This window comes from Vipera berus (assembly GCF_964194415.1).
Source record: "Vipera berus genome assembly, chromosome: 7".
Taxonomy (NCBI): domain Eukaryota; kingdom Metazoa; phylum Chordata; class Lepidosauria; order Squamata; family Viperidae; genus Vipera; species Vipera berus.
The window spans coordinates 26,914,496-26,939,280 of NC_138209.1; the positions used below are offsets into that span (position 1 = coordinate 26,914,496).

Here is a 24,785-nt window from a genome sequence, read left to right on the forward strand (position 1 = left end):
TTTAATATGCTAAGGCATCAACTTAAGTTATACCTGCAGATCAATGTGTATTGAGTATGACTGTAAATATATGCTACTTAATAGTATTACGGTTAATACTATTATGGAACTTGAATTTTGGTCATGATATCTCAAAGATTAAGTACTAAATAATGCGAACTAGGAGAATAAAAGTTAGATTGAAAAGCAAAATCTCCAGTTGTTTTCAAACCTCAACAGATTGCTGCAAGAATCTTCTAGGAATATATGTGTCCTACCTTAATATGTCATAAAGATGAAAATGAACAGTAAATTTAATATTGCCAGATTGTACTAATAGAAAAATCATACTGCCAAATATTCTGCTCTGTAAATAATTGCTACAGACATTAATTTTGTGGCCTTTTCAGTTAAATTTATTTGTATCTAAGATCTAGATTAGCCCATAACGGTAGGGCTCAATGAAAACTGTGTTGCTATATCTGAGTGGAGAGCAATTCAGATAGGCATTATTTTATTACAATATTTTCAAAAGCCATAATATGAGAGATTTGTCTTCAAAATGTTTGATTAAGATACAGAAATTTTTGAGGGATGTTACTGGGGCTTATCAGAAAGGAAAAATAGCGTTCTTTAATCTATGTTAAATCACAGCATTGTCTGCAGGCATGTAATTCAGTCCTATAAAATTAAGCAACTTTAGATCTATTAGTTCCTCTAAAGGAAGAACTAGTAAGGAACTTGCGTATGCAAATGTGAACATATGGAAGTTTACATAGAGCTTGTGAATGCCATTTTAATTTTTATGGAAAAAAGTATGTAAATGATTTCACCAATGAACAGTGGAGAATGCTTTTTGAGCCAAATCTTTTTGTCTAATTTCAAAATGGGATTGCCTCTTTTTTCTTCTTTTCCATTCCAATGAGTAATGAAATTCAGATATCAGGTTAGTAAAAAGTCAACAGAGACTCAGCTGAATTTGTAATGTTGCCCATTTGGAAAAGTCTGTATATATGGAAAGGCTTGCACAAAATGGCGTCACAATTAAAAGTAGCAAAATGGTACTAGAACGAAGTATGGAAAGATAAATCATGTTATGTATTACAATATTGCTATGAGTTGATTGCTACTTGTTCACATAGGTAAACTGGATTAAACAGCTGAAAACTAAATAAAAACATGTTTTGTAATATCAGGAGAAATATATCCTAATTAAAAACCATAAGAACTACCATTTTTATTTTAATGGTATAATCAATTCTGTTTTTGTCTGAGATGTGTTTTTTATATTGCTAGGTGCTCAAAGGTCATGATGATCATGTAATCACATGTCTACAGTTCTGCGGTAACCGAATAGTCAGTGGTTCTGATGATAATACATTAAAGGTTTGGTCAGCAGTTACAGGAAAGGTAAATCAAATATGTTTACTGCATTTTAATAAAGTTCATCCTAAATATGTTCTTTGCTTTGTAAAATATGCTTTCTGTAGCTCAATCTGGTATTCATAATGCATAGTTCTATTTCATCTCTGCACTTTTCTATTCACTTCACTCCCATTTTAAACCAGAGTTCCCTTATTAATATATGGAATGTGGTATTCTGCTTTATAACAGAGCAGGCCATCATGCAAGATGGGGAACGAAACCCAAAGCCTGAGGTTGTAAAGTCCATAATGTAAGGTCCATAATCCATAATTTATTATGCAAAACTGTGAACTACCTCTTGAGCAGTGTTACTTGATCACTGTAATCTTGAAGTGGATATCAACATCATATATTGTACATATGTACTATTCTTTTAGGGACGCGGTGGCTCAGTGGGTTAGGACGCTGAGCTTGTCGATCAGAAGGTCGGCAGTTTGGCGGGTCGAATCCCGAGTGCCGCATAGCAGAGTGAGCGCCTGTTACTTGTCCCAGCTTCTGCCAACCTAGCAGTTGGAAAGCACGTAAAAATGCAAGTAGAAAAATAGGGAACACTACAGTGGGAAGGTAACAGCGTTCCGTGCACCTTTGGCGTCTAGTCATGCCGGCCACATGACCACGGAGATGTCCTCGGACAAGCGCTGGCTCTTCGGCTTTGAAACGGAGATGAGCACCGGCCCCTAGAGTTGGAATCGACTAGCACGCATGTGCGGGGGAACCTTTACCTTTACCTTTCTTTTATGTGAATCCAGTCTTGTCACTGGCAGCATGTTAGCCGTTCTCGCATTCCCACATAGCTGATATCCTGTCCTCCCCACCCTAAATGATTTAACATAATTGTAGTGTATAAACAGAAAAAATGCAATGTTACAGATAGAATGTGGTATTTAATTTAATTCAAATAATACTTAAATAAATATGTTTATTTACAATAACGTGTGTGTCTCCTATTCAGAAGATGATGTATCTAATTCATTTAGCACTGTTCACTAGAATTAAGACTACCTCTAGGGTGGCCTTTAAGCTACTAAGCCAAACCAAATTCAGCATTAGTACAATTTAACCCCTTTCATTTATTACAGTCTGGGAAATACCTATTTGAAAACCATTATATTTAAAATACTGTGCACTTTCCAATTTCAATTAAATTGCCTTTCATATTCCCAGCACTTGGAATACACAACTAAAATTAGTAGCAGAAATTGTTCAAAGAAGCAATGGGGCCATTCAGAATATTTTCCTAACCACCAAGGCAAAGGACAAACACTGTATATACCAGCCACACTTTAGCTTTTAAAATTAGGTCACTGGCCAAAATGTTGTATGAGTTGCAGTTTATAAAGATTATAAATCTTTTAGAATTATTCAAGCAAAAAAAATTAAAAGCTATTTTCAAGTAACACTGTCTATCTCTAGTTCTATCTCTGTCTATGTCTGTCTGTCTCTCTCTCTCTCACACTGTAATTTAAGATAATCCATATGGAATTTGTGCATGAAATTATCTCCTCAATTGCTGGTTCAAATTAATATATCAATCCATCTTGGTAGTATAATATAGATCTGTAGTATAAGTATAGAGACTACTGTAATTCTAGTCTTACTTTCCTAGAATTATGAACCCTTCCAACAACCCATGAGCCCCTCCTCCAGGGATATAAGTTAGTCCTGGACAACAACAAAAAACAGTGTTTGAAGATGCAGTAACATGAAAAAGCAAGCTGTTTCTTTCTTGTACATATTGCAATAACATACAGCTTTATGCTGTTCCAGTGTCAGATTCAAATCAAGTATGTATTTGAATGCATCATGGCTGACTTGCTAGTATAGTTCCAGTAATCCATTTCTATATAATAGGACAATTGAAGAAGGCCAGTGAGGGCACTAGAAAATTATTGCATTGATGTTACCACATGGCTGAGTTTCCTATTTCAGGTATCAGCCTGAAGAATGCAGAATATTACTATGTGCAATAATAACATACTAGTTCATCTGTCTTTTGTCAACTTTGTCTAAATGATAACCAGATTAATTGTCTATTTCCAGTGTTTAAGAACACTTGTTGGACATACAGGTGGAGTCTGGTCTTCACAGATGAGGGACAATATAATCATCAGTGGATCTACAGACCGGACCCTCAAAGTGTGGAATGCAGAGACTGGAGAATGTATACATACATTATATGGGCATACCTCAACTGTGCGTTGCATGCATCTCCATGAAAAAAGGTAAGCATTTATCTTGCATACTTTGTTTGAAATGTAACAAACATACTCTGATATTTAAGTATTATTTTTAATGTACTGTATATAGTTTTGTACTGAAGTTTTATATTTAATAGAAAAATATTAGACAACTTGTAAATATAAATAAACTATTATGCATTATACATTTTATTCTTTCATTTATGTACAAATGCAGGAAAATCAAAAACAAAACGTTTCCTAAGAAAAAGGAGGATGCAAAAAAGAATACTAAAAGATGAGATAGAATACCGCTCAATTTAATTATTCAATATAAAGGCTCTTCCTGTCGTTTTCTTTTATTCTACTGCAATATCTATTTGTACTAAGCACTTTGCACATTTTCTTACAAAGAAGGTAGACAGTTATAGTTTCTAAGTCAAGATATTAAAATATAAGGGAGATCAATATACAGAAGCAGCTACTTTCAGTTCATTATTAAAAGGTATGATGCATGCAGGTAGTTTAAACCTGGGATCATGATCAATATGAATGTTTTGTAATCAGGTGTTCCATTAAAGTAAAATAATGTGATATTAAATAGAAGAAAAATATAGGTAGTCCTCAACTTAGAACCAATTGTTTAATGACTATTCAAAGTTTCAACAATACTGAAAAAGTGACATGACTATTTTTCACACTTATGACTTTTGTGGCATCCCCATGGTCACATGATCAGCATTCAGATGCTTGGCAACTTGTTCATATTTATGACTATTGCAGTGTCCCGGGGCGTTTTGTCACCTTTTGTGACCTTCTGACAAGCAAAGTCAGTGGGGAAGCCAGTTTCACTTAACAACCATGTTACTAATTTAACAACTACAGTAATTCACTTAACAACTGTGGCAACAGAAGTCATAAAATGGGGCAAAAAACTCAAGCAATTGTCTTGCTTAGCAACATAAAGTTTGGGCTCAATTGTGGTCATAAGTCGAGAACTACCTATATAAAGATTTTTAGAGGACACATTTTAAGAGTCTTAATCTGAGTCTTTATATTTTAATTTGTTACTAAATTCCATATCTCCTGATGAAGACAATCTATTTCTGAAATCCCAGAACTTCCTGCAAATATATTTTCTTTTTCAGCCTAAAAGGTTTGGTTGTAATATTTCAGTTAAATAGTTTTTATCATCCTACCTATGAGTTGGGTCGATTTAAATGTCTGCTTAAACATACCGCCTGCTTAATCTGGACTAAATACTGCTAAAACAGCCACATTATTTTTATTTTTCCACTTCCTAGAGTTGTCAGTGGGTCTCGAGATGCCACCCTGAGAGTTTGGGACATAGAAACAGGCCAGTGTTTACATGTTCTGATGGGTCATGTAGCTGCAGTCCGATGTGTACAATATGATGGCAGGAGGGTTGTTAGTGGAGCTTATGATTTCATGGTCAAAGTTTGGGATCCAGAAACTGAAACCTGTCTACACACCTTGCAAGGGCATACTAATAGAGTCTATTCATTACAGGTAAGCATTTTGTACTAAGTGCCTTCAGTATTCAACAAGAGTAATTAATTGGTGCCTAATATTTGCTGAGCAACCAGTACAGTATTGGCAAATAATGAGATCAAATTATTTGGTCTATGCATTCTGTACTTTCCTTTTTCTTCCTTTCCCTATTCATCTAATCTTTTGTGTTACATTATGACATTAAAAATCAGAGCATAGCCATTTGTCTTATAAGAATTCAGACCAGATCATCTGACATATGCTAGCTGTTCTGACTACACATCCATATATTTGAGATAAGTTTCTTAAATTTAGTTCATAGAGCTAAATTTAATGCATATCTTTTAAGATTGAATAATTTGATTTATGCAATTAATAATAACCACTGAGAATGAATAGGGATGTTTATTATGTATTATTATGGTGTTCTCTTGTGTTACAGAAAGATTTGTGAAGAATTTTTCTAATAAGTTACTAATGAATTGAGTAAAAGATTTTAGATGAACTCTGCAGGTTTTAAATATATCTTCTAAATGAAAAAAATGAATAGTACTTTTAATTGGATGGGTTATTAAATCTGTTAATGACAATAAATGTCTATTTACATTTAAAGCATTTCTTAGAGCAGGCATGTCAAACTTGCGACGTCACGTGACATCGCGCGACATATCGGAACTTTTTCCCATTGCCGAAAATGGGATGGGCGTGGTTTCTCTGTGACGCTCCAGCCCGCGGGCCGGCAGTTTGACACCCCTGTCTTAGAGTGTCAAAGATATTTTTGTCGTTACAAGAAATAAATTATAAGAACCATGAAATAGTGGAACTCGTGTTTGAAGAAAGTGCTTTGCAAAACAGTTATATTGAAGTTATACTTTAATTGTCTTCCTTTTCATGCACTTATTTAAACATATAATTTCTTGTAAAATAGAAAGTTTATTGATTTGTTTGCTTCATCTAATCAAATTTAACTGTTTTAAACATTGAGATGAATTTTTAAACCAATTTAATAGACGATTATTGCATAATTCATTTATTGGATTCATGTCTACTGTACATGGTACAAAAAGCAGAAAAGCATGAAATTATTTTAACGGTTAATTTTTTGTTATTTTTCAATTGTATTGTGAAAATTAGAGAATCTGATTTATAGCTTTTGAAGTCACATTTTTTAACAATTAAACTTTTGTCATAGCATGCTGTGCATAACCACTGATTTAGACTTTATTGAAAGCCAGTTTAATAATAGAACGTCATCAGCATTTCTACATATATTGTAGAGAGTTTTCTAATATCGTAAAGACTAGCAAAATTATTATTGTACAAGCTTCTTTGGACCACAAATGGCTTTATCAGAATAACTTCTTAGATAGGGATGTATCTGTATATATGTGTGTGTGTGTGTGTGTGTGTGTGTGTGTGTGTACATACACATATTTGCACACCCATCTGTGGAACCAAATTTTGTAAAGTGAGGTTTGAGAGTGAAATATAGAACATGTCAGTGACTGTAATGTTGACTGTAATATCACAAAACAGATATTAGATATGACACTGCCATGTCTATGTTGAGCTAATAACATGTACAAATCAGTATTGTCTAATTTATAGGAAAATTCTGAATCTCTTAATGAAGTATAGCTTAGGTGTTTGGGAGTGAAATCTTGTTTGCTTGCTTAAGACTACCCAGGGATGTCAGGGATGGGTTGTCCTAAGGAGAAGAAGACTTTACTGTGCCCCCCTTTTCTTTGCAGTGGACATTTCAGTGCTAGATTTGAATCTGGTTATTCTTTTGCATAGACATGGATCAATTTATACAATGCAAAGCATAATAGAGGTTGCTTACAAAGAATAACGTGTGTTATTAGTAAATGAAGAGGTGTGCAACTGCTGGTACAAGTAACTACCATATTAGATTCTATAACAATTACTAGATTCTGTCTAATAGACTAGAGATCAGATATAAAGTCCACTACATGATGACAGTGTACCTTGCGGGGTTTGAAACAACTTTTAATCCTACTTATTATGAATGAAAGGATTTGATAATAAAATAAACATGTTTTTCACTTATAATACAGATTAGAATCATTGCCAGATATAGCTTTTGAAAACTATAAGCATCTTAAAAGAAATGAGCTTGTTTTCTTTTTCTCTTTTTGGTATGTTTTAGAAGTGACATAGTAGTCATTTTAATTCATGCTATAAAGGATATTTGCTATGACTGTATGTCTTCCCATTTATCACATGTCTGGTAAATTACTTGGTCCAAGTTAATTGCTTGTTTTAAATTAAGAAAAGAGGCCAGTAGAATAATAAAACGTGAAATATTCTAGTACTAGGACAATTCCAAAAGGGACAAGCCACCTGGCATTCTGTGATACACATTCACGCAGACGTGCACATTAATTCATACATGTCAGGGTTAGGCATTCATTGTCTACATGCAATGCACAGTTTCCATTTTCCAACTACCAGTTCTCTTATCATACTGTTGAAATGGTTAATTTTAGTATGTGTGTCACCCATCTCTTTGCAGTGGAGACTAAAAATAACGGGTTATAATTCTTCTCATTAACTAATAGAAAACTTTTTCAAAAGTTACCCATAGTTGATAGAGATATAGAGAGGAAAGGAATAAACTGTATTGTGCAATAGTGAAACATTTGAACTTTTTAAAAACAAGCTTTATAAATGTGTAAGATACTTTGGTTATAGAATAAAAAACATCTTAATTTGGTTTTATAGTATGTATTTAAATCTGTTTATTTGCAAATGTACTTTTTAATATTAAAGGAACAATCTTAAAATTATTAAGCAATCTTCAAATTATTAGACATTCTTCAAAGGCTATATGTCATAGTAAAATTTAACGTTTTATATTTTTATTGATTGAGTGGGTTGGATCCAGACTGTCAGGTTTAAACTAAATCCTTGCAAATTACTGGGATACGCTAGTCATGACTAAATTTTCTTGATGATTTTAGTCAGACTACTAAAAGGCTGACGTAGTGTGTATCTAAGGATGTTTTCTCTGACAGAAAGAGGGAATTTTTTAAATAAAAGTACACCTTGTTAAAATTTCTCTATTGCAATATGACTTAGCAATTTAGTGAAAAAGGTATATTTTTTAGAAAAAGGCCATTCAATCCATTTGTCCATTAGGAATATAGAATATTTGTTATAACTGTAAAACATGTAGCCAGAATGTCTTCAAAAATATTTATGTTCAAATTCTAACCTTATAATAGAGAATTTTAAATTGTGTTGACCTTTAATTCAGCTAATCATTGTCATTTTTAGTTAACTGTAGTTGAGAATATAGTCTGTTTTATCACTAATAACCCATATCTGCTAGCTTTCTTTTATAAAAAGGACAAATGTTTCCAATTTGAATGCTTTTTGAAATCTAAATATGACAGGAATGAAAGAAAATATGCATTAATGTGGCCTATATTGTAGTATGCCTTTCAAACATAGAATTTATAGGTGAGCAGAAATGGTTTTCAGCCTGTTAGTAGATATTAGAAAATAAATCTTGCATCCTGTTCAAATCATATTAAACTTAAATATATGGGTATAATTTTCACCATGATAAAATTGTTCCAGGTTTCAAGTCCTCCTATAAATAATGAAGGCACATATGCTCCGAACTATTTTTAAGATGAAAGTTACTCCATGTCACAAAATTGACTTCTTGTTCCAAATGAGTAGGAAGTAGCTTCCTGAAGCAAAGTGTTTATCCTTAGCAAATATATATATATATATAATTGGGTAACTTTGTGATGGCACACGTTCTCTTAATATGTATTGAACTTTGTAATATCAGACTATTCACAGATTTGTATCAACTTATATTCTGAAAAGATAAAACTGTGAATTGAATTAAGCAACTAACAATAATCATAATTTGGGGAAAATATAAATATGTTGATATATGTAAACTTCTTTTCTCATAGTTTGATGGTATCCATGTGGTGAGTGGATCTCTTGACACTTCAATCCGAGTTTGGGATGTGGAAACAGGAAATTGCATTCACACATTAACAGGTCACCAGTCATTAACAAGTGGAATGGAACTCAAAGACAACATTCTTGTGTCTGGGAATGCAGATTCTACCGTCAAAATCTGGGATATCAAAACAGGACAGTGTTTACAGACATTACAAGGTAAAATTTCACAGCCTCATGTAACTGTCATAAAGTGTTTCGATAGTAATCTATATACATGTACATATGAAATGGTTTAGAAATGTTCAGATTGCTTAAGGTGGTATTTTAATGCTTCATTATTAAATCATCAAGATGGATTTTGAGGTTTGAGATATTTTTCTTCAAATAGTCAAAACAATCCAAGGATTTTGTTGAATGCTTTCAAAGCTTTTATAAGGGTATATGCTTCATGGAAGGAAAAATCTTATTGCATAATTTGGAAAGCAAGGTTAAACAAACTATGAATATTTATATAAATGAATATTTATATAAGAATTCCTACCACAGAACTACAGTTGCAAGAAAAAGTATGTGAACCCTTTGGGATTACGTGGAGTTTTGCATGAATTGGCCATAAAATGTGCTCTAAACGTCATGTAAGTCACAACAATAGAAAAACACAGTCTGCTTAAAATAATACTACACAAACATTAGCTGTTGTCATGTTTTAATTGAACATAAGATGGAAACATTCACAGTGCAGGGTGGAAAAAGTATGTGAACCCCTAGCCCACAGGTCGGCAACCCGCGGCTCCGGAGCCGCATGCGGCTCTTTGAGCCGGCCCATGCGGCTCCCAGGCCTCCTCCCTCTTGAAAAAAAAAGTGGCACTAAAAAAACTTAATCAATTTAAACTTCTCACAAAAAAACTTGAAAAGTTTAAATTGATTGGTTGGTTTGTGGGACCACCCACAAACCGTTTGTGGGCTACCCACAAACCTCTTTGTTTTTTTACTGCACTTGGCAGAGTGGAGGAAGAGGAAGAAGTAAAACGTAAGTAGATCTGCTTCTTCCCCCCCCCCCCGTTCCCTCTCGTCACCGGGGCTAGCAGCCCCGACGAGCAAGAAGGTGCGCTTCACCCACCGCCCCCCCCCCGTTGCCTCTTGTCGCCGGGGCCGAGAGCCCCGGCGAGCAAAAGGCGCTTCGCCCGCCGCCCTCCCCGTTGCCTCTTTGCCCGCCGCGCCCCCCCCCCCGTTGCCTCTCATCGCCGGGGCCGAGAGCCCCGGCGAGCAAGAGGCGCGCTTCGCCCGCCGCCCCCCGTTGCCTCTTCGCCCGCCGCCCCCCCCGTTGCCTCTCGTTGCCGGGGCTCTTAGCCCCGGCGACGAGAGCAAAAGGCAAAAGAGCAAAAGGCAAAAGAGCAAAAGGCGCGCTTCACCCGCCGCCCCCCGTTGCCTATTTGCCCGCCGCCCCCCCGTTGCCTCTCGTCGCCGGGGCCGAGAGCCCCGGCGGGCAAGAGGCACGCTTCGCCCGCCGCCCCCCATTGCCTCTTCGCCCGCCGGCACCCCCGTTGCCTCTCGTCGCCGGGGCTCTTAGCCCCGGCGACGAGAGCAAAAGGCAAAAGAGCAAAAGGCGCGCTTTGCCCGCCGCCCCCCGTTGCCTCTTCGCCCGCCGGCACCCCCGTTGCCTCTCGTCACCGGGGCTCTTAGCCCCGGCGACGAGAGCAAAACAGCAAAAGGCAAAAGAGCAAAAGGCAAAAGAGCAAAAGGCGCGCTTTGCCCGCCGCCCCCCGTTGCCTCTTCGCCCGCCGGCAACCCCGTTGCCTCTCGTCGCCGGGGCTCTTAGCCCCGGCGACGAGAGCAAAAGGCAAAAGAGCAAAAGGCGCGCTTTGCCCGCCGCCCCCCGTTGCCTCTTCGCCCGCCGCCCCCCTGTTGCCTCTTGTCGCCGGGGCCGAAAGCCCCAGCGAGCAAGAGGCACGCTTCGCCCGCCGCACCCGTTGCCTCTTCGCCCGCCGCCCCCCCCCCCCCCCGTTGCCTCTCGTCACCGGGGCTCTTAGCCCCGGCGACGAGAGCAAAAGGCAAAAGAGCAAAAGGCGCGCTTCGCCCGCCGCCCCCGTTGCCTCTTCGCCCGCCCCCCCCGTTGCCTCTCGTCGCCGGGGCTCTTAACCCCGGCGACTAGAGCAAAAGGCAAAAGAGCAAAAGGCGCGCTTCGCCCCCCCCGTTGCCTCTCGTCGCCGGGGCTAACAGCCCTACTTCTTCCCCTTTTTCCCAGCCCCCCCCGCCCCCTCCTCGATCTGTAAAGAGGTTCCATAACCCCCGTGGGGATATTTGGGTGTTTTTCCCCCCTTCCTCTCTCTCTCTTTTTCTCTCTCCCCCATCTCCCCTTCTTGGTGTCTCCCCATTCTTCTCTGTCTGCACCCCCCTCCCCCCTCCTCAGAATCCTTCAGAGAACCCCTTCCCCATCCCCTCCTTTTCAGTTTTTCAAAGGTGTATTTTGTTTTTCCCCCCTTTTTATCTCTTCGATTTTTCTGTTTTTGTTCTTTTGCTTATAAATGAATAATAACAGTCACCAAATGGGAGGGGCGTTTACTCGTTCCCAAGCAGCTGAGGGGAAACGGTCTTGGAGCTGCTCACAGCCACCTGTGTGCAAGGCTGGCCTTTTAAAAAGGATTTTACCTTAAGAACCTGGGTAAGGAGGCGCAGGTGGGGCTGCCATCCCCAAGGACTCGGGTAGGCAACCTTGGCTCTTTTATGAGTCCTGGGCTTAAACTCCCAGAATTCCTGAGCCAGCCATGCTGAGGAGAAATTGAGAGGTTTCCATACTGGCTCAGGAATTCTGGGAGTTTAAGCCCAGGACTCATAAAACAGCCAAGGCTGCCTACCCGTCACAAGGGGAAACCAGATTCACTTAACAACCTGAATACTAACTGCAGTGATTCACTTAGCAATGGTGGTAAGGTCGGAAAATGGAGCAAAACTCATTCTTCTTCAAGCAAAAACTCTGTGCTGAAGCCAGATTGGGGAGGGGGATGATGAGGAAGAGCTGTGATTGACAAACCGCCAGCCAAACTCTTTGGGAGTGGGGGCGCAGGATGGAGAGGAGGGCAGCTTGCCTTGGAGAAGGAGGGGGGAGCCAATTTTAAAGGTTGTCCAGCTAAAAGGGAGCAAAGAATCTGGGCTGGAGTGCCTTGGAAAGGCGAGCAGGCAGCGCATCTGCACGGGCTGGTTGGGCTTTCTGCAGGTTTTGCCTGCAATTAAGGCAGGGTGAGTTTTCTGGCTCAGGGGAGGCTGGGGGGAGGGGGAGCTGCTTGTGGGGGGGACATGCTTGCTCACATAAGTGCAAATGTGTTTCTTTTGCATGGAAGCTGCTTTGCTGAAGGTTGTATCTTCTTTCCTTCCTTTTCTTCCACATTCTTCGCCTCTCTGCTTTGTTCCGCCTCTGGGGATGGAGGGGGAAATTTACTCTGCACCTTTTCCTCGTGTGTGTGTGTGTGTGTGTGTGTGTGTGTGTGTGTGTGTGTGTTTGAAGCCTCCGTTTGCCTGCCTGGCAAGGCAGGGGAAATTTGCTCGTCCTCCTCACTGGTGTATGTCTTGCTTAGGTAAGCTCCACTTTAATCAAATCCTGTTCTGCACACGTGCGTGCACGTGCGCATGCACACGCGTATTTTGCGGCTCCCAGGGTTTTTTTTAGTGAGAGAACCGGTTCCAAGTGGCTCTTTCACCGATTCAGGTTGCCTACCCCTGCCCTAGCCTAATGACTTCTCCAAGAGCTAATTGGAGCCAGGAGTGAGCCAACCTTGACTCCAATCAGTGTGATGATATTGGATGTGTTGCTGACAGCTGTCCTGCCCTTTAAAAACACACACCTCTTGGGTTTACTGGTCTCAAGAAGCGCTGTCTGATGTGAACCATGCCTCGCAGAAAAGAGCTCTCAGAAGACCTACGATCAAGAATTGTTGACTTGCATGAAGCTGGAAAGGGTTACAAAAGTATCTCCAAAAGCCTTGATGTTCATGTGTCCACGGTAAGACAGACTGTCTACAAATGGAGAAAGTTTAGCACTGTTGCTACTCTCCCTAGGCGTGGTCGTCCTGTAAAAATGACTGCAAGAGCACAGTGCATAATGCTTAATGAGGTAAAGAAGAATCCTAGAGTGTCAGCTAAAGACCTACAGAAATCTCTGGCACATGCTAACATTTTTGTTGACACATCTACAATAAGGAAAACATTAAACAAGAATGGAATACATGGGAGGACACCACGGAGGAAGCCATTGCTGTCCCAAAAAAATATTGCAGCACGTTTGAAGTTTGCAAAGGAGCACCTGGATGTTCCACAGCACTACTGACAAAATATACTGTGGACAGATGAAACCAAAATTGAGTTGTTTGGGAAAAACACACAACACTGGAGAAAAAAAGGCACAGCACACCAACATCAAAACCTCATCCCCACTGTAAAACATGGCGGAGGGAGCATCATGGTTTGGGGCTGCTTTGCTGCCTCAGGGCCTGGACGGATTGTTGTCATTGATGGGAAAATGAATTCCAGAGTTTATCAGGACATTTTGCAGGAAAACGTACAACCATCTGTCCGCCAACTGAAGCTCCGCAGAGGATGGGTGATGCAACAGGACAATGACCCAAAGCATACAAGTAATTCAACAAAACAATGGCTTCAACAGAACAGAATACGCCTTCTGGAGTGGCCCAGTCAGAGTCCTGACCTCAACCCGATTGAAATGATGTGGCATGACCTTAAGAGAGCGATTCACACCAGACATCCCAAGAATATTGCTACACTGAAAGAGTTTTGTGAAGAGGAGTGGTCCAAAATTACTCCAGATCGTTGTGCAGGTCTGATCTGCAACTACGTTTGGTTGAGGTTATTGCTGCCAAAGGAGGGTCAACCAGTTATTAAGTCCAAAAGTTCACATACTTTTTCCACCCTGCACTGTGAATGTTTCCATCTTATGTTCAATTAAAACATGACAACAGCTAATGTTTGTGTAGTATTATTTTAAGCAGACTGTGTTTTTCTATTGTTGTGACTTACATGATGTTTAGAGCGCATTTTATGGCCAATTCATGGAAAACTCCATGTAATCCCAAAGGGTTCACATACTTTTTCTTGCAACTGTATATACTGTAGTAGTTTTAGGTCTGCCAACCTGACCCTTGGCTATTTGTATGCCTCTGAAATTGAACATTCATTAAAGAATTTTAAGCAGATTTTGGGAACAGGAAAAAACAGAAAAATTGCTGGCCTCTCAACTAAAACAACTGATATCTATACTAAAGCATTCTGTGAGAAAAATAATATGAGACAACATATTTCAATTTTTTGAATTTTTATACTCCCCCCTCATAAAATCTGCAGGAACTGAATTTTTAAATAATAGAATAAAATTTCCAAGGAAAGTACCTTTGGTGGCTTAGCACAATTTTAATGCTTGAGCAACAATTAAATACAATTAATTATATTCAGTCTGGTGTGAGTTTCTTATAGAATAAGACCAAAACAAAACCTATAAAAATATTTTTTCCAAATAATTTTATTGTCAGAATCCATTTATATCACATTCATAAATGTATGTTTAAAACATTATTTCCCCCCCCCCCCTGGATTCTGCCATCTCCTGAAGAAGGAAGAGCGGATGTGGATTCAGCCTGCCTTAGGTTATTTCAAAGACCAAGGGAAACCTTTTGAACTGGGGGAACAAGGGGAGGGTTAGGGAAGAAGGCATCTGGCCTGTGCCTGCATTTGAATCTGTAAAGGAAGAAGGCAATAACCGTAAAGATCCAAAGTTCCCTTTTTCCCACGAAAGGGATGACACGAAGTAAATGATGGGGGGGCTGACCAAATGGGGTTGAGGGAAGGGGGGTTGAACCAGGAACTCTTTGAAGTTTCAACCTGTAAAACAATACCAGGTCCTGTCTTGTATTTCCACAACCAAACGTCCTAGTAAAAATTCCTTTTGGACTAGAATTGACTCCAAGAGTTTTTGTTTTCCTAAGACGTGGATTGGGTTGGGTCCTGACATTTATTAAAGCTTTGAATAAAAGAATTAAAAGATAGTAGAAGCTGGGGGTGGGGAGAGAGAATTGCAGGAAAAATAAATGTATAATGAAAAATTTTCCCTCCCCTAAGAAAACAACTTCTGCTTTGTGGCAAATGTAAACAATAATCTCCTTACCTTCTCTTAGCTAACAAATATAAAAACTCTTCATCCCATTACCCATTTCTTAATAGCAAATCAGATAAGTAACATCTTCAATTCAGCTACCAGAAAAAATATCCATTTAAAGCTCTAACATTTTAACATTAATTAACGTATATAAAACTGAACATTCCGCAACTCAGCTCTTAATTATAACAAAATCAATTTAAAAGTCATGAAATTATCCCAACATCATAATATAAACAAAATAAAAAAACAAGCTTAACTTTACAAAAAGGAACCATTACCCCTTTACAAAAGATAAATTCTAGTGCACACTATTCCAAATAACATCTTATCTTCAAATATACATTCATATATCCCCTCTATTGACAGATCGTCATTTCACCACTCTAAAATAATCCCAGTATCCTAATACAGAGAAAAATCTAAAGATAAATGTATCGGCAATAAATAAATTTTGCCTTTTTTGAAACAAAAATCTCCAAATGTCCTTATTTTAACCAAAATAAAAAAAGAAAACAGTTAAATGTAAAACCAGTGCAAATACTATAAAATTAGTACCACATAAATTATAATTTAATAAATTCTCTGATGGCATTCCACGCTGGAGGTCATTAGCAGACTAGGAGTAAGAATCCACCTCCACCTGTTGTATTTAGGGTTTTAGCTCATTTAATCTCTCCCTCCCTCAGCTAAGAAATAAACATTAGAACACACACACACCCTGGGGAGTCAGATATGACGGGACAAGGGAAATCTTTACCTTTATAGAGAAATACAGTATAATGTTTGCAGGGCTAGTTTAGTAGACCCCAATGTTACTTTTTTTGCTAATTTAATTTTGAATTATTATTTGCTTTAGGTCCCAACAAGCATCAAAGTGCTGTGACCTGTTTACAGTTCAACAAGAACTTTGTAATTACCAGCTCAGATGATGGGACTGTAAAATTGTGGGACTTAAAAACGGGTGAATTTATCCGAAATCTAGTTACATTGGAAAGTGGAGGAAGTGGAGGTGTTGTATGGCGGATCAGAGCCTCCAACACAAAGCTAGTGTGTGCAGTTGGAAGCCGGAATGGGACTGAGGAAACCAAGCTGCTGGTATTGGACTTCGATGTGGATATAAAGTGAAGCTTGAAAAAATTATTTTGTCCAGAAATGCAAATGATGTTCTTGTCCTTTCTCCCCCCCCCCCTCTACAAAAAGGAAAAAAAAACCCTTGTCCTTGGTGGTGCAGGATGTTGGCTTGGGGCAACAGATCCTAAAAGACCTACAGGCTACAAAAGAGAAGACACAAAATTGAAAACTGTAACTGACAAAAGAGGCATTTGCTTTTCTCTTTACATCAAAGACTTCACCTTGGAAAGGGCCAGCTTTGCAAAATGTGACTTTCTGTATCAAGCCAGGTGCAATTATTTCTTTTCTGTTTTCCTCTCAATGCTCACTGAGCTTTGTTGAGATGTAGAAGTTGTTACAATTCTTGTTAATCCTGTTCTTTTACTTTACCTTATTCTAGAAAGGAGATTCATATCTCTATTATCAGTTATTGTCTTTCAAACAAAACCGCATCTGGGAAAGCAGAGTCCTTTGTGTATGGAAAAGCTAAACTTACTGTGAATTGTTTTGTACAGTTTTACAGCTTTTTTTTTGCCAACCATTGCCAATGTCAATCACAGTATTAGTCTTCATTGATCTCTTTTACTATTGCCTCCATCTACGTTCTTCAATGCATAAGTTACTCTGAGGTGGCAAATTGTCCTGGATTTGAAGATTTCTCAGATGGATTTAATATATGATGCTGGTGCTAGAAGTAGGTCTTCAATTATGGGATTGTTGTCCCAGCCCTGTACTGTATTCCCAGTGGCCAAACTTATTTATGCTGCTAAATGAAAGGAAAAAAAAATATTTTTATTTTTTTCTGCTGTGACGTTTTAGTCCCAGACTGAATTCCAAATTTGCTCTAGTTTGGTTACAGAGAAGAGACTTTTTTGCCACTGAAACTTGAGCCAACTGTGCCTCTAAGAGGCTGTGAATGGAAAAGTTTCAGACAATGTAGAGTGAAGTTTGCTTGCAAGTAAAGAGAGTGTGTGCAACGCTTATTTTCTTTTTTTTCTTTTTTTTTCTTTTTTTTTCTGGGCAAAAATTAAAATACATTCCTTAGAACAAAGCTCTTGCAGCCTGTTCTGTGGGGAAGTTTGTTTGTGAGGGCTGTGGTGAATGGAATAAACAGACACGAAACTGACAATATATTTAAAAAATATTCAAAAGTGAAAACAAAATTGCTAGTCGGTTGTAGTGTTTTACAAAATTTGAGAATAGCTGTTACAGTTGGGTGAGTAACTGACAAAGCAAAAATGCTTCAGTTTTTCTGTTAAAGTTGTCATATAAAAAAAGAATGCAATTGTCAAATTGATTTGCCTCATTCTCCAAGAGCCACAACTCAAGTTGAACTGTGAAAGTGGTTTAACACTGTATCCTAGCTGATCTTTTTTTCCCCCTCCTTTTTTGGTTTATTTATAGTCTGTTTCTTTTAAAGAAATCAGATTTCAGTTTGTTAATTTTAGATATGTAACAACCTGACAGGATGGAGGAAAAACCTTTAAAGGGATTGTGTCTATGATTTGATTCACTTAGAAATTTTATTTTCTTATAAATTAAGTGCAATAAAATGTGTTTTTTTCATGTTAAAAAGTCTTTCTACTAATGATTTAATAATGCAATATTCCCAAATATGGATTGAATGTAGCTTTACGAAAGCATTTATCTACTTGTGTGATAGGATAAACATACAAATTTTGAATTGACTTCAGATTTCCAGCAAAATCCTAATTTCCCTGGTTGTTAGAATCTATTGAAAAACATTTTTGATTCCATGTTTTGCAGGAATTGTAGCAACAGTTCGGTTTTATAAATATAAGTAGCCTACAGTAAGTAAAGGTAAATAAGGTATTGAATATATTCCTGCAAGAACTACACATGGACTGAACAATAAGGACTCTGCTTTTAGGCAATTAGAACAAAAATATGTCTGTAAACTGGAAAAGTAGGATATTGACAGAGCGCAAATTTGGTTCAGTATTAGTCATTGCAAAGTGATGTGTGTTGGTACAAAAAAGGCTAATTTCATAATTGATAATGTAATTGGTAATGAATAAGAAAGATATTAGAAGCAAAACTGGTAGGTCAATGAAAACAAAACAGTGTGCAGCTTCTGTGCAAAGAACAAATATTTTGGAGGTAAGTAGAAATGGAAATAAAACAGTTTTCATTACACATTTAACCAGATCTAGAATAGTTATTTTAAAATACTGAGCTATTAAAGAGGAAATTGCAAAAAGGCAAAATAATCAATAGATGGCATTGCTCCACTATGATACTTGGAACTTGGGGGCTTTTTGGATTAGAAAAGGGGCAGCAAGGAAAGGGACAAGAAATTTCACATGATTAGAAAATTGGTACATAGAATGCTTTTTCCCTTGATAAGTAGAATAAAACATGGGATCACTAACTAAAGCTGGATTCTGGACGATTCAAGATCGATGAAAACAATAGCTTTGCATCATACGTTTTAATAACAGCTACCAAAAGGAAGTTACAGTTCATGGAGAATAATCCTATTAATGTTTTTGTTTATTACATATAATAAGTTGATATATTGCTTATTGCTTAAGACTCAAGGCTGTTTATAACAAATGAACAGCAAAATACACTCCACAGAATCTCTGTCAAACTAAAAACTCTCCTATCACCAAATAGGGTAAAATGTCCTACAAATTTAGTAGTCACCTAGGAAATAATGGGACATTCCTCACCATAGGAGGCAAAATATTTGGAATCTAGGGGGAACCACCAAGAAGAAGGTCTGTTGGCAGATTCCTATCCTCCACATCTCATAATGGGTGACATCCTTCAGTATTCCTTTTTTTAAATACTTAAGGTGGGCTGACCTTTACCATGAGAATGAACATCATATATTTTTTCTAGTTACTAATTATTAGAAAATTATAATAAGGAAATACTAAAATCTGTAATTCAGAAACTTGTATCAATAATATGCAGTTTAATGAAAAATAAGGACAAGGTAAAGAGTACAAAGTACATAGAAATATGAAGAATAAAGAGTTCCATAAGCTTGCCATTATTTTTTTCACTCGGGGGGAAAATCATCATACAATATCTAGGAAGTATAATAGAATCTTATCACAAGAAGCAAATTCATGGAGATGCGGGGAAAATGTCTACAGAGTTGTGGCAAATAGTTGGAATGTTGCATTAAATTAACAATTGTTAATTAAAAACTACAATATAATACTTAAAATTCTTTCAACACTTCCTACATGCATACACTCACAAGTAAATTAGTTGGAATAAATAAGGCAATTACTCGATATTGTGATATCTATGTACATGCATACAAATAGTATAAGTGGACTCAAATAATTAGAAATAATGTCTATAGACCTCACTAGGGAAAATTATTTCACCACAGTCTGATTTGTCATTTGAGCATAAAGGTATAAAGAATAGTATTTTCTTTTGTTCTATTAGCAGTCTTCCGGTTTTGTCATTGAAAAGAAATTTGAAACTGAATAAACAAGGGTAGAAACAAAAATCCAAATAAATGTAAGTCACTAATGCTAACAACAGGTTTTATGTATAAACACACATACAAGTTCTTGCAGAATTATTTAAGGGACAGACCTAGGCTAGATGCAGGAATTGAATGAATCTTAAGGACAGGAAAATGCATGTTAATACAGTCATTTCACTATGACTCCTACCTTCCTGATAATATCAATTTATACAGCATTTTCACTAGCCTAATGCAATTAGATACTTTATGTAAGCTTTCTTATAGTAGTTGCCCAACTATAATTTTAGGCTTTCCAAATTCCCAATAAATAGTTAAATCTTAACTGAATTTGAATCTGAAAAAGCATAAAATGTTTGATAATACTTTAGAAAAATACTGTGTGGGTGAAGGTTGTTCTCCAAGCTTGTGGGTTGGTTTCCGAACGTTTTGTTACCAGGCTAGGTAACATCTTCAGCGGCGTTTAGGGGATGTCTGTGTCAGTGCTCTTCTATTTATAAGGGCTTCAGGTGTCCCTGTGTCAAGTGAGGGTCTTGTGATGAGTCAGAGAGACTTGTGATGGGGAGGTTACTACAGGTCAGGGTTGTTGGAGGGTGTGAATTATCAGTGGGTCAGGCATGAGTCATTGGTGAGAGGCTGGTGATGGCTCATCACATGACCCTCACTTGACACACCCACAACTGAAGTCCTTATAAATAGAAGAGCACTGACACCAACATCCCCTAAACGCCGCTGAAGATGTTACCTAGCCTAGTAACAAAACGTTCGGAAACAAACCCACAAGCTCGGGGAATTAACCTTCACCCTCATCCTACACCCAAACTACAGATATTTGCCACTATTGCAAATAAATTCTGTTTCCTAGCAGGCACTGATACCAATATACTACAGCAGTATCAGGTTCCCAAAAATTACAAATACTAATCAATTTCATTGTTTAGATCAGGGGTCTTCAAGCTTGGCCCTTTTATGACTTGTGGACTTCAACTCCCAGAATTCCTCAGCTAGGCACGCTAGCTGAGGAATTCTGGGAGTTGAAGTCCACAAGTCATAAAAGGGCCAAGTTTGAAGACCCCTGGTTTAGATGAATAAATATATATACAAGCTATCTGCTGGAAACTGCTACACTAAAAGTTCTAAGGTGGATTTAATTTGGGAAAATCTTAAAATTTCAAAAGTCTTTTATTCATTGTACTGCCTTTCTGGCTAAGTGTGGAGGTAAAATTGTATTTCAGTGCTATCTTCACATCTCAAAGTTGCTGTTGTTTTATTCCCAACAAACTTCTGTTTTGGCCAAAAATACAATGTGCCTTTTAAAATTCTTGAATGTGGATGTCTGCATTTAACCTGACATGTCACTTGTTGGTTTGATATTTCAGCAAGCACAGAATATATACATGGAATAAACTGACAGTTTGGAGAATGTATAACAGCTAAGCTAAAGCAGTAACTCTTGGATATGTCTATAAACAGTTAGTTGTTATCAGTCTGATATTCATTTCAGTAGTGTGATGAAGCTCAGATTTTATATTTATATTAGGTCATTGAAATATTTCAATGGCTTAATATAATTTTAAGCTTTGTGGCTTCATGATTCTTACCTTTGCATGTATTTTTTACACTGTTTTTTGAAGTATATGTTGCTAATTTAAAACCACTGTTTAATGGACTGTGAACTGTGTGATATAGTTAATGGTTTATGAGATTATTTTGCTTTGACAAAAGTCAATTTTGCTATTTAAAATGAGATCGAACATATAAAAATCTTTCCTTAGGCCAGTTGCATGCAATATACAGGAATCTTTCATTTTCATAATTACCACCAAATTTCTTTGGAACAGCTTATATTCTGCAACCCCTTCATGGATTACTGCCTTGTCGTGGCGAAGGGGCTTGCGTAATTCAATGAAGCTATGAGCTATGCCGTGGAGGGCCACCCAAGACGGACAGGTCATAGCAGAGAGTTCTGACAAAACGTGATCCACTGGAGAAGGAAATGGCAACCCACTCCAGTATCTTTGCCATGAAAACCCTATGGACAGTACCAAAAGGCAAAACGATATGACGCTGGAAGATGAGCCCCTCAGGTCGGAAGGCGTCCAATATGCTACTGGGGAAGAGCAGAGGGCTAGTACTAGTAGCGCCAGAAAGAATGAAGCGACTGGGCCAAAGCCGAAAGGACGCTCAGCTGTGGATATGTCTGGTGGTGAAAGGAAAGTCCGATGCTGTAAAGATTTTTTCTCCATAGGAACCTGGAATGTAAGATCCATGAATCAAGGCAAGCTGGACGTGGTCAAACAAGAGATGACAAGACTGAACATCGACATCTTAGGTATCAGCGAACTAAAATGGACAGGAATGGGTGAATTTAATTCAGATGACCATCAGGTATACTACTGCGGGCAAGAATCCCTCAGAAGAAATGGAGTAGCCTTCATAGTCAATAAAAGAGTAGGAAAAGCAATACTGGGATACAATCCTCAAAATGACAGAATGATCTCAGTTCGAATCCAAGGCAAACCATTCAATATCACAGTAGTCCAAGTCTATGCCCCAACCACCGGTGCTGAAGAGGATGAAATTGATCGGTTCTATGAAGCCCTACAGCACCTTATAGAACTAACACCAAAAAATGATGTCCTTATCATCATGGGGGATTGGAATGCTAAAGTAGGAAGCCAAAAGATAACCGGAATAACAGGCAAGTTTGGCCTTGGAGTACAAAATGAAGCAGGGCACAGGCTGATAGAATTTTGTCAAGAGAATACGATGGTCATAGCAAACACTCTTTTCCAACAACCCAAGAGACGGCTCTACACATGGACATCACCAGACGGTCAACACAGAAATCAGATTGACTATATGCTCTGCAGCCAAAGATGGAGAAGCTCTATACAGTCAGTAAAAACAAGACCAGGAGCTGACTGTGGCTCAGACCATGAGCTTCTTGTTGCAAAGTTTAGGCTTAAACTGAAGAAAGTTGGGAAAAGCACCAGGCCAGTCAGGTATGAATTAAATCATATCCCCGTTGAATATACAGTAGAGGTGACAAATAGATTTAAGGAATTAGATCTGATAGACAGGGTGCCTGAAGAACTATGGACAGAGGTTCGCAACATTGTACAAGAGGTAGCAACCAAAACCATCCCAAAGAAAAAGAAATGCAAGAAAGCAAAATGGCTGTCTGAGGAAGCTTTGCAAATAGCTGAGGAAAGGAGGGAAGCAAAAGGCAAGGGAGAAAAAGAAAGATACGCCCAATTGAATGCAGAATTCCAGAGAATAGCTAGAAGAGATAAGAATGCCTTCTTAAATGAACAGTGCAAAGAAATAGAAGAAAACAATAGAATAGGGAGGACCAGAGATCTTTTCAAGAAAATTGGAGAGATGAAGGGAACGTTCAATGCAAAAATGGGCATGATAAAGGACCAAAATGGCAGGGACCTAACAGAGGCAGAAGAGATTAAGAAGAGATGGCAAAATTACACAGAAGAACTATACAAGAATGAGCTTAACGTCCCTGATAATCACAATGAGGTGGTCACTGACCTCGAGCCAGACATCCTAGAATGTGAAGTGAAGTGGGCCTTAGAAAAGCTGAGCAACAACAAAGCTAGTGGAGGTGACAGTATTCCAGCTGAGCTATTCAAAATCTTAAAAGACGATGCAGTAAAAGTGCTACACTCAATTTGCCAGCAAATTTGGAAAACTCAACAGTGGCCACAGGATTGGAAAAGATCAGTTTACATTCCAATTCCAAAGAAAGGCAGTGCCAAAGAATGTTCAAACTATCGCACCATTGCACTCATTTCTCATGCTAGTAAAGTTATGCTTAAAATCCTACAAGCTAGACTCCAGCAGTATGTGGATCGAGAACTACCAGAAGTACAGGCAGGATTTCGAAGAGGCAGAGGAACTAGAGATCAAATAGCCAACATACGCTGGATCATGGAGAAAGCTAGAGAGTTCCAGAAAAACATCTACTTCTGCTTCATTGACTATGCTAAAGCCTTTGATTGTGTGGATCATAACAAACTGTGGCAAGTTCTTAAAGAGATGGGAGTACCAGAACATCTTATTTGTCTCTTGAGAAACCTATATGCGGGCCAAGAAGCAACAGTGAGAACTGGACACGGAACCACTGATTGGTTCCAAATTGGGAAAGGAGTCCGGCAAGGCTGTATACTGTCGCCTTGCCTATTTAACTTATATGCAGAGCACATCATGAGAAAGGCAGGGCTAGATGAATCAAAAGTTGGAATTAAGATTGCTGGAAGAAATATCAACAACCTAAGATATGCAGATGATACCACTCTAATGGCAGAAAGTGAAGAGGAACTGAAGAGTCTCTTGTTGCGAGTGAAGAAGGAGAGTGCAAAAGTTGGGTTGAAACTAAACATTAAGAAAACCAAGATCATGGCATCCGGCCCTCTCAATTCCTGGCAAATAGATGGGGAAGAAATGGAGGTAGTGACAGATTTTATTTTCCTGGGCTCCAAGATCACTGCAGATGGGGACTGTAGTCAAGAAATTAAAAGACGCTTGCTCCTCGGGAGGAAAGCCATGGCAAATCTAGACAGCACACTAAAAAGCAGAGACATCACCCTGTCAACAAAAGTGCGTATAGTCAAGGCTATGGTCTTCCCAGTTGCAATGTATGGCAGTGAAAGTTGGACCATAAGAAAGGCTGAGCGCAAAAGAATTGAGGCCTTTGAACTCTGGTGCTGGAGAAGACTCCTGCGAGTCCCTTGGACTGCAAGGCGATCAAACCGGTCAGTCCTAGAGGAGATCAACCCTGACTGCTCTTTAGAAGGCCAGATCCTGAAGCTAAAACTCAAATACTTTGGCCACCTAATGAGGAGGAAGGACTCACTGGAGAAGAGCCTAATGCTGGGAAAGATTGAGGGCAATAGAAGAAGGGGACGACAGAGAATGAGGTGGCTGGATGGAGTCACTGAAGCAGTAGGCGTGAGCTTAAATGGACTCCAGAAGATGG

At 38.5% G+C, this 24,785-nt stretch overlaps 1 protein-coding gene across 3 annotated transcripts in view; it reads left to right on the plus strand.

Annotated features, from left to right (window-relative positions):
* FBXW7 (F-box and WD repeat domain containing 7) overlaps positions 1-17,886 on the plus strand; it is a 123,394-nt gene extending 105,508 nt beyond the window's left edge. For all 3 annotated transcript variants that reach the window (XM_081332827.1, XM_081332829.1, XM_081332828.1), the window contains 5 exons: positions 1,276-1,389; positions 3,445-3,626; positions 4,886-5,111; positions 9,050-9,260; positions 16,064-17,886. In XM_081332827.1, the coding sequence (XP_081188953.1) occupies positions 1,276-1,389; positions 3,445-3,626; positions 4,886-5,111; positions 9,050-9,260; positions 16,064-16,332 (1,002 nt within the window). In that variant the 3' untranslated portion in view covers positions 16,333-17,886. The remainder of the gene's footprint in view (positions 1-1,275; positions 1,390-3,444; positions 3,627-4,885; positions 5,112-9,049; positions 9,261-16,063) is intronic.
* The last annotated feature ends 6,899 nt before the right edge of the window (positions 17,887-24,785 follow it).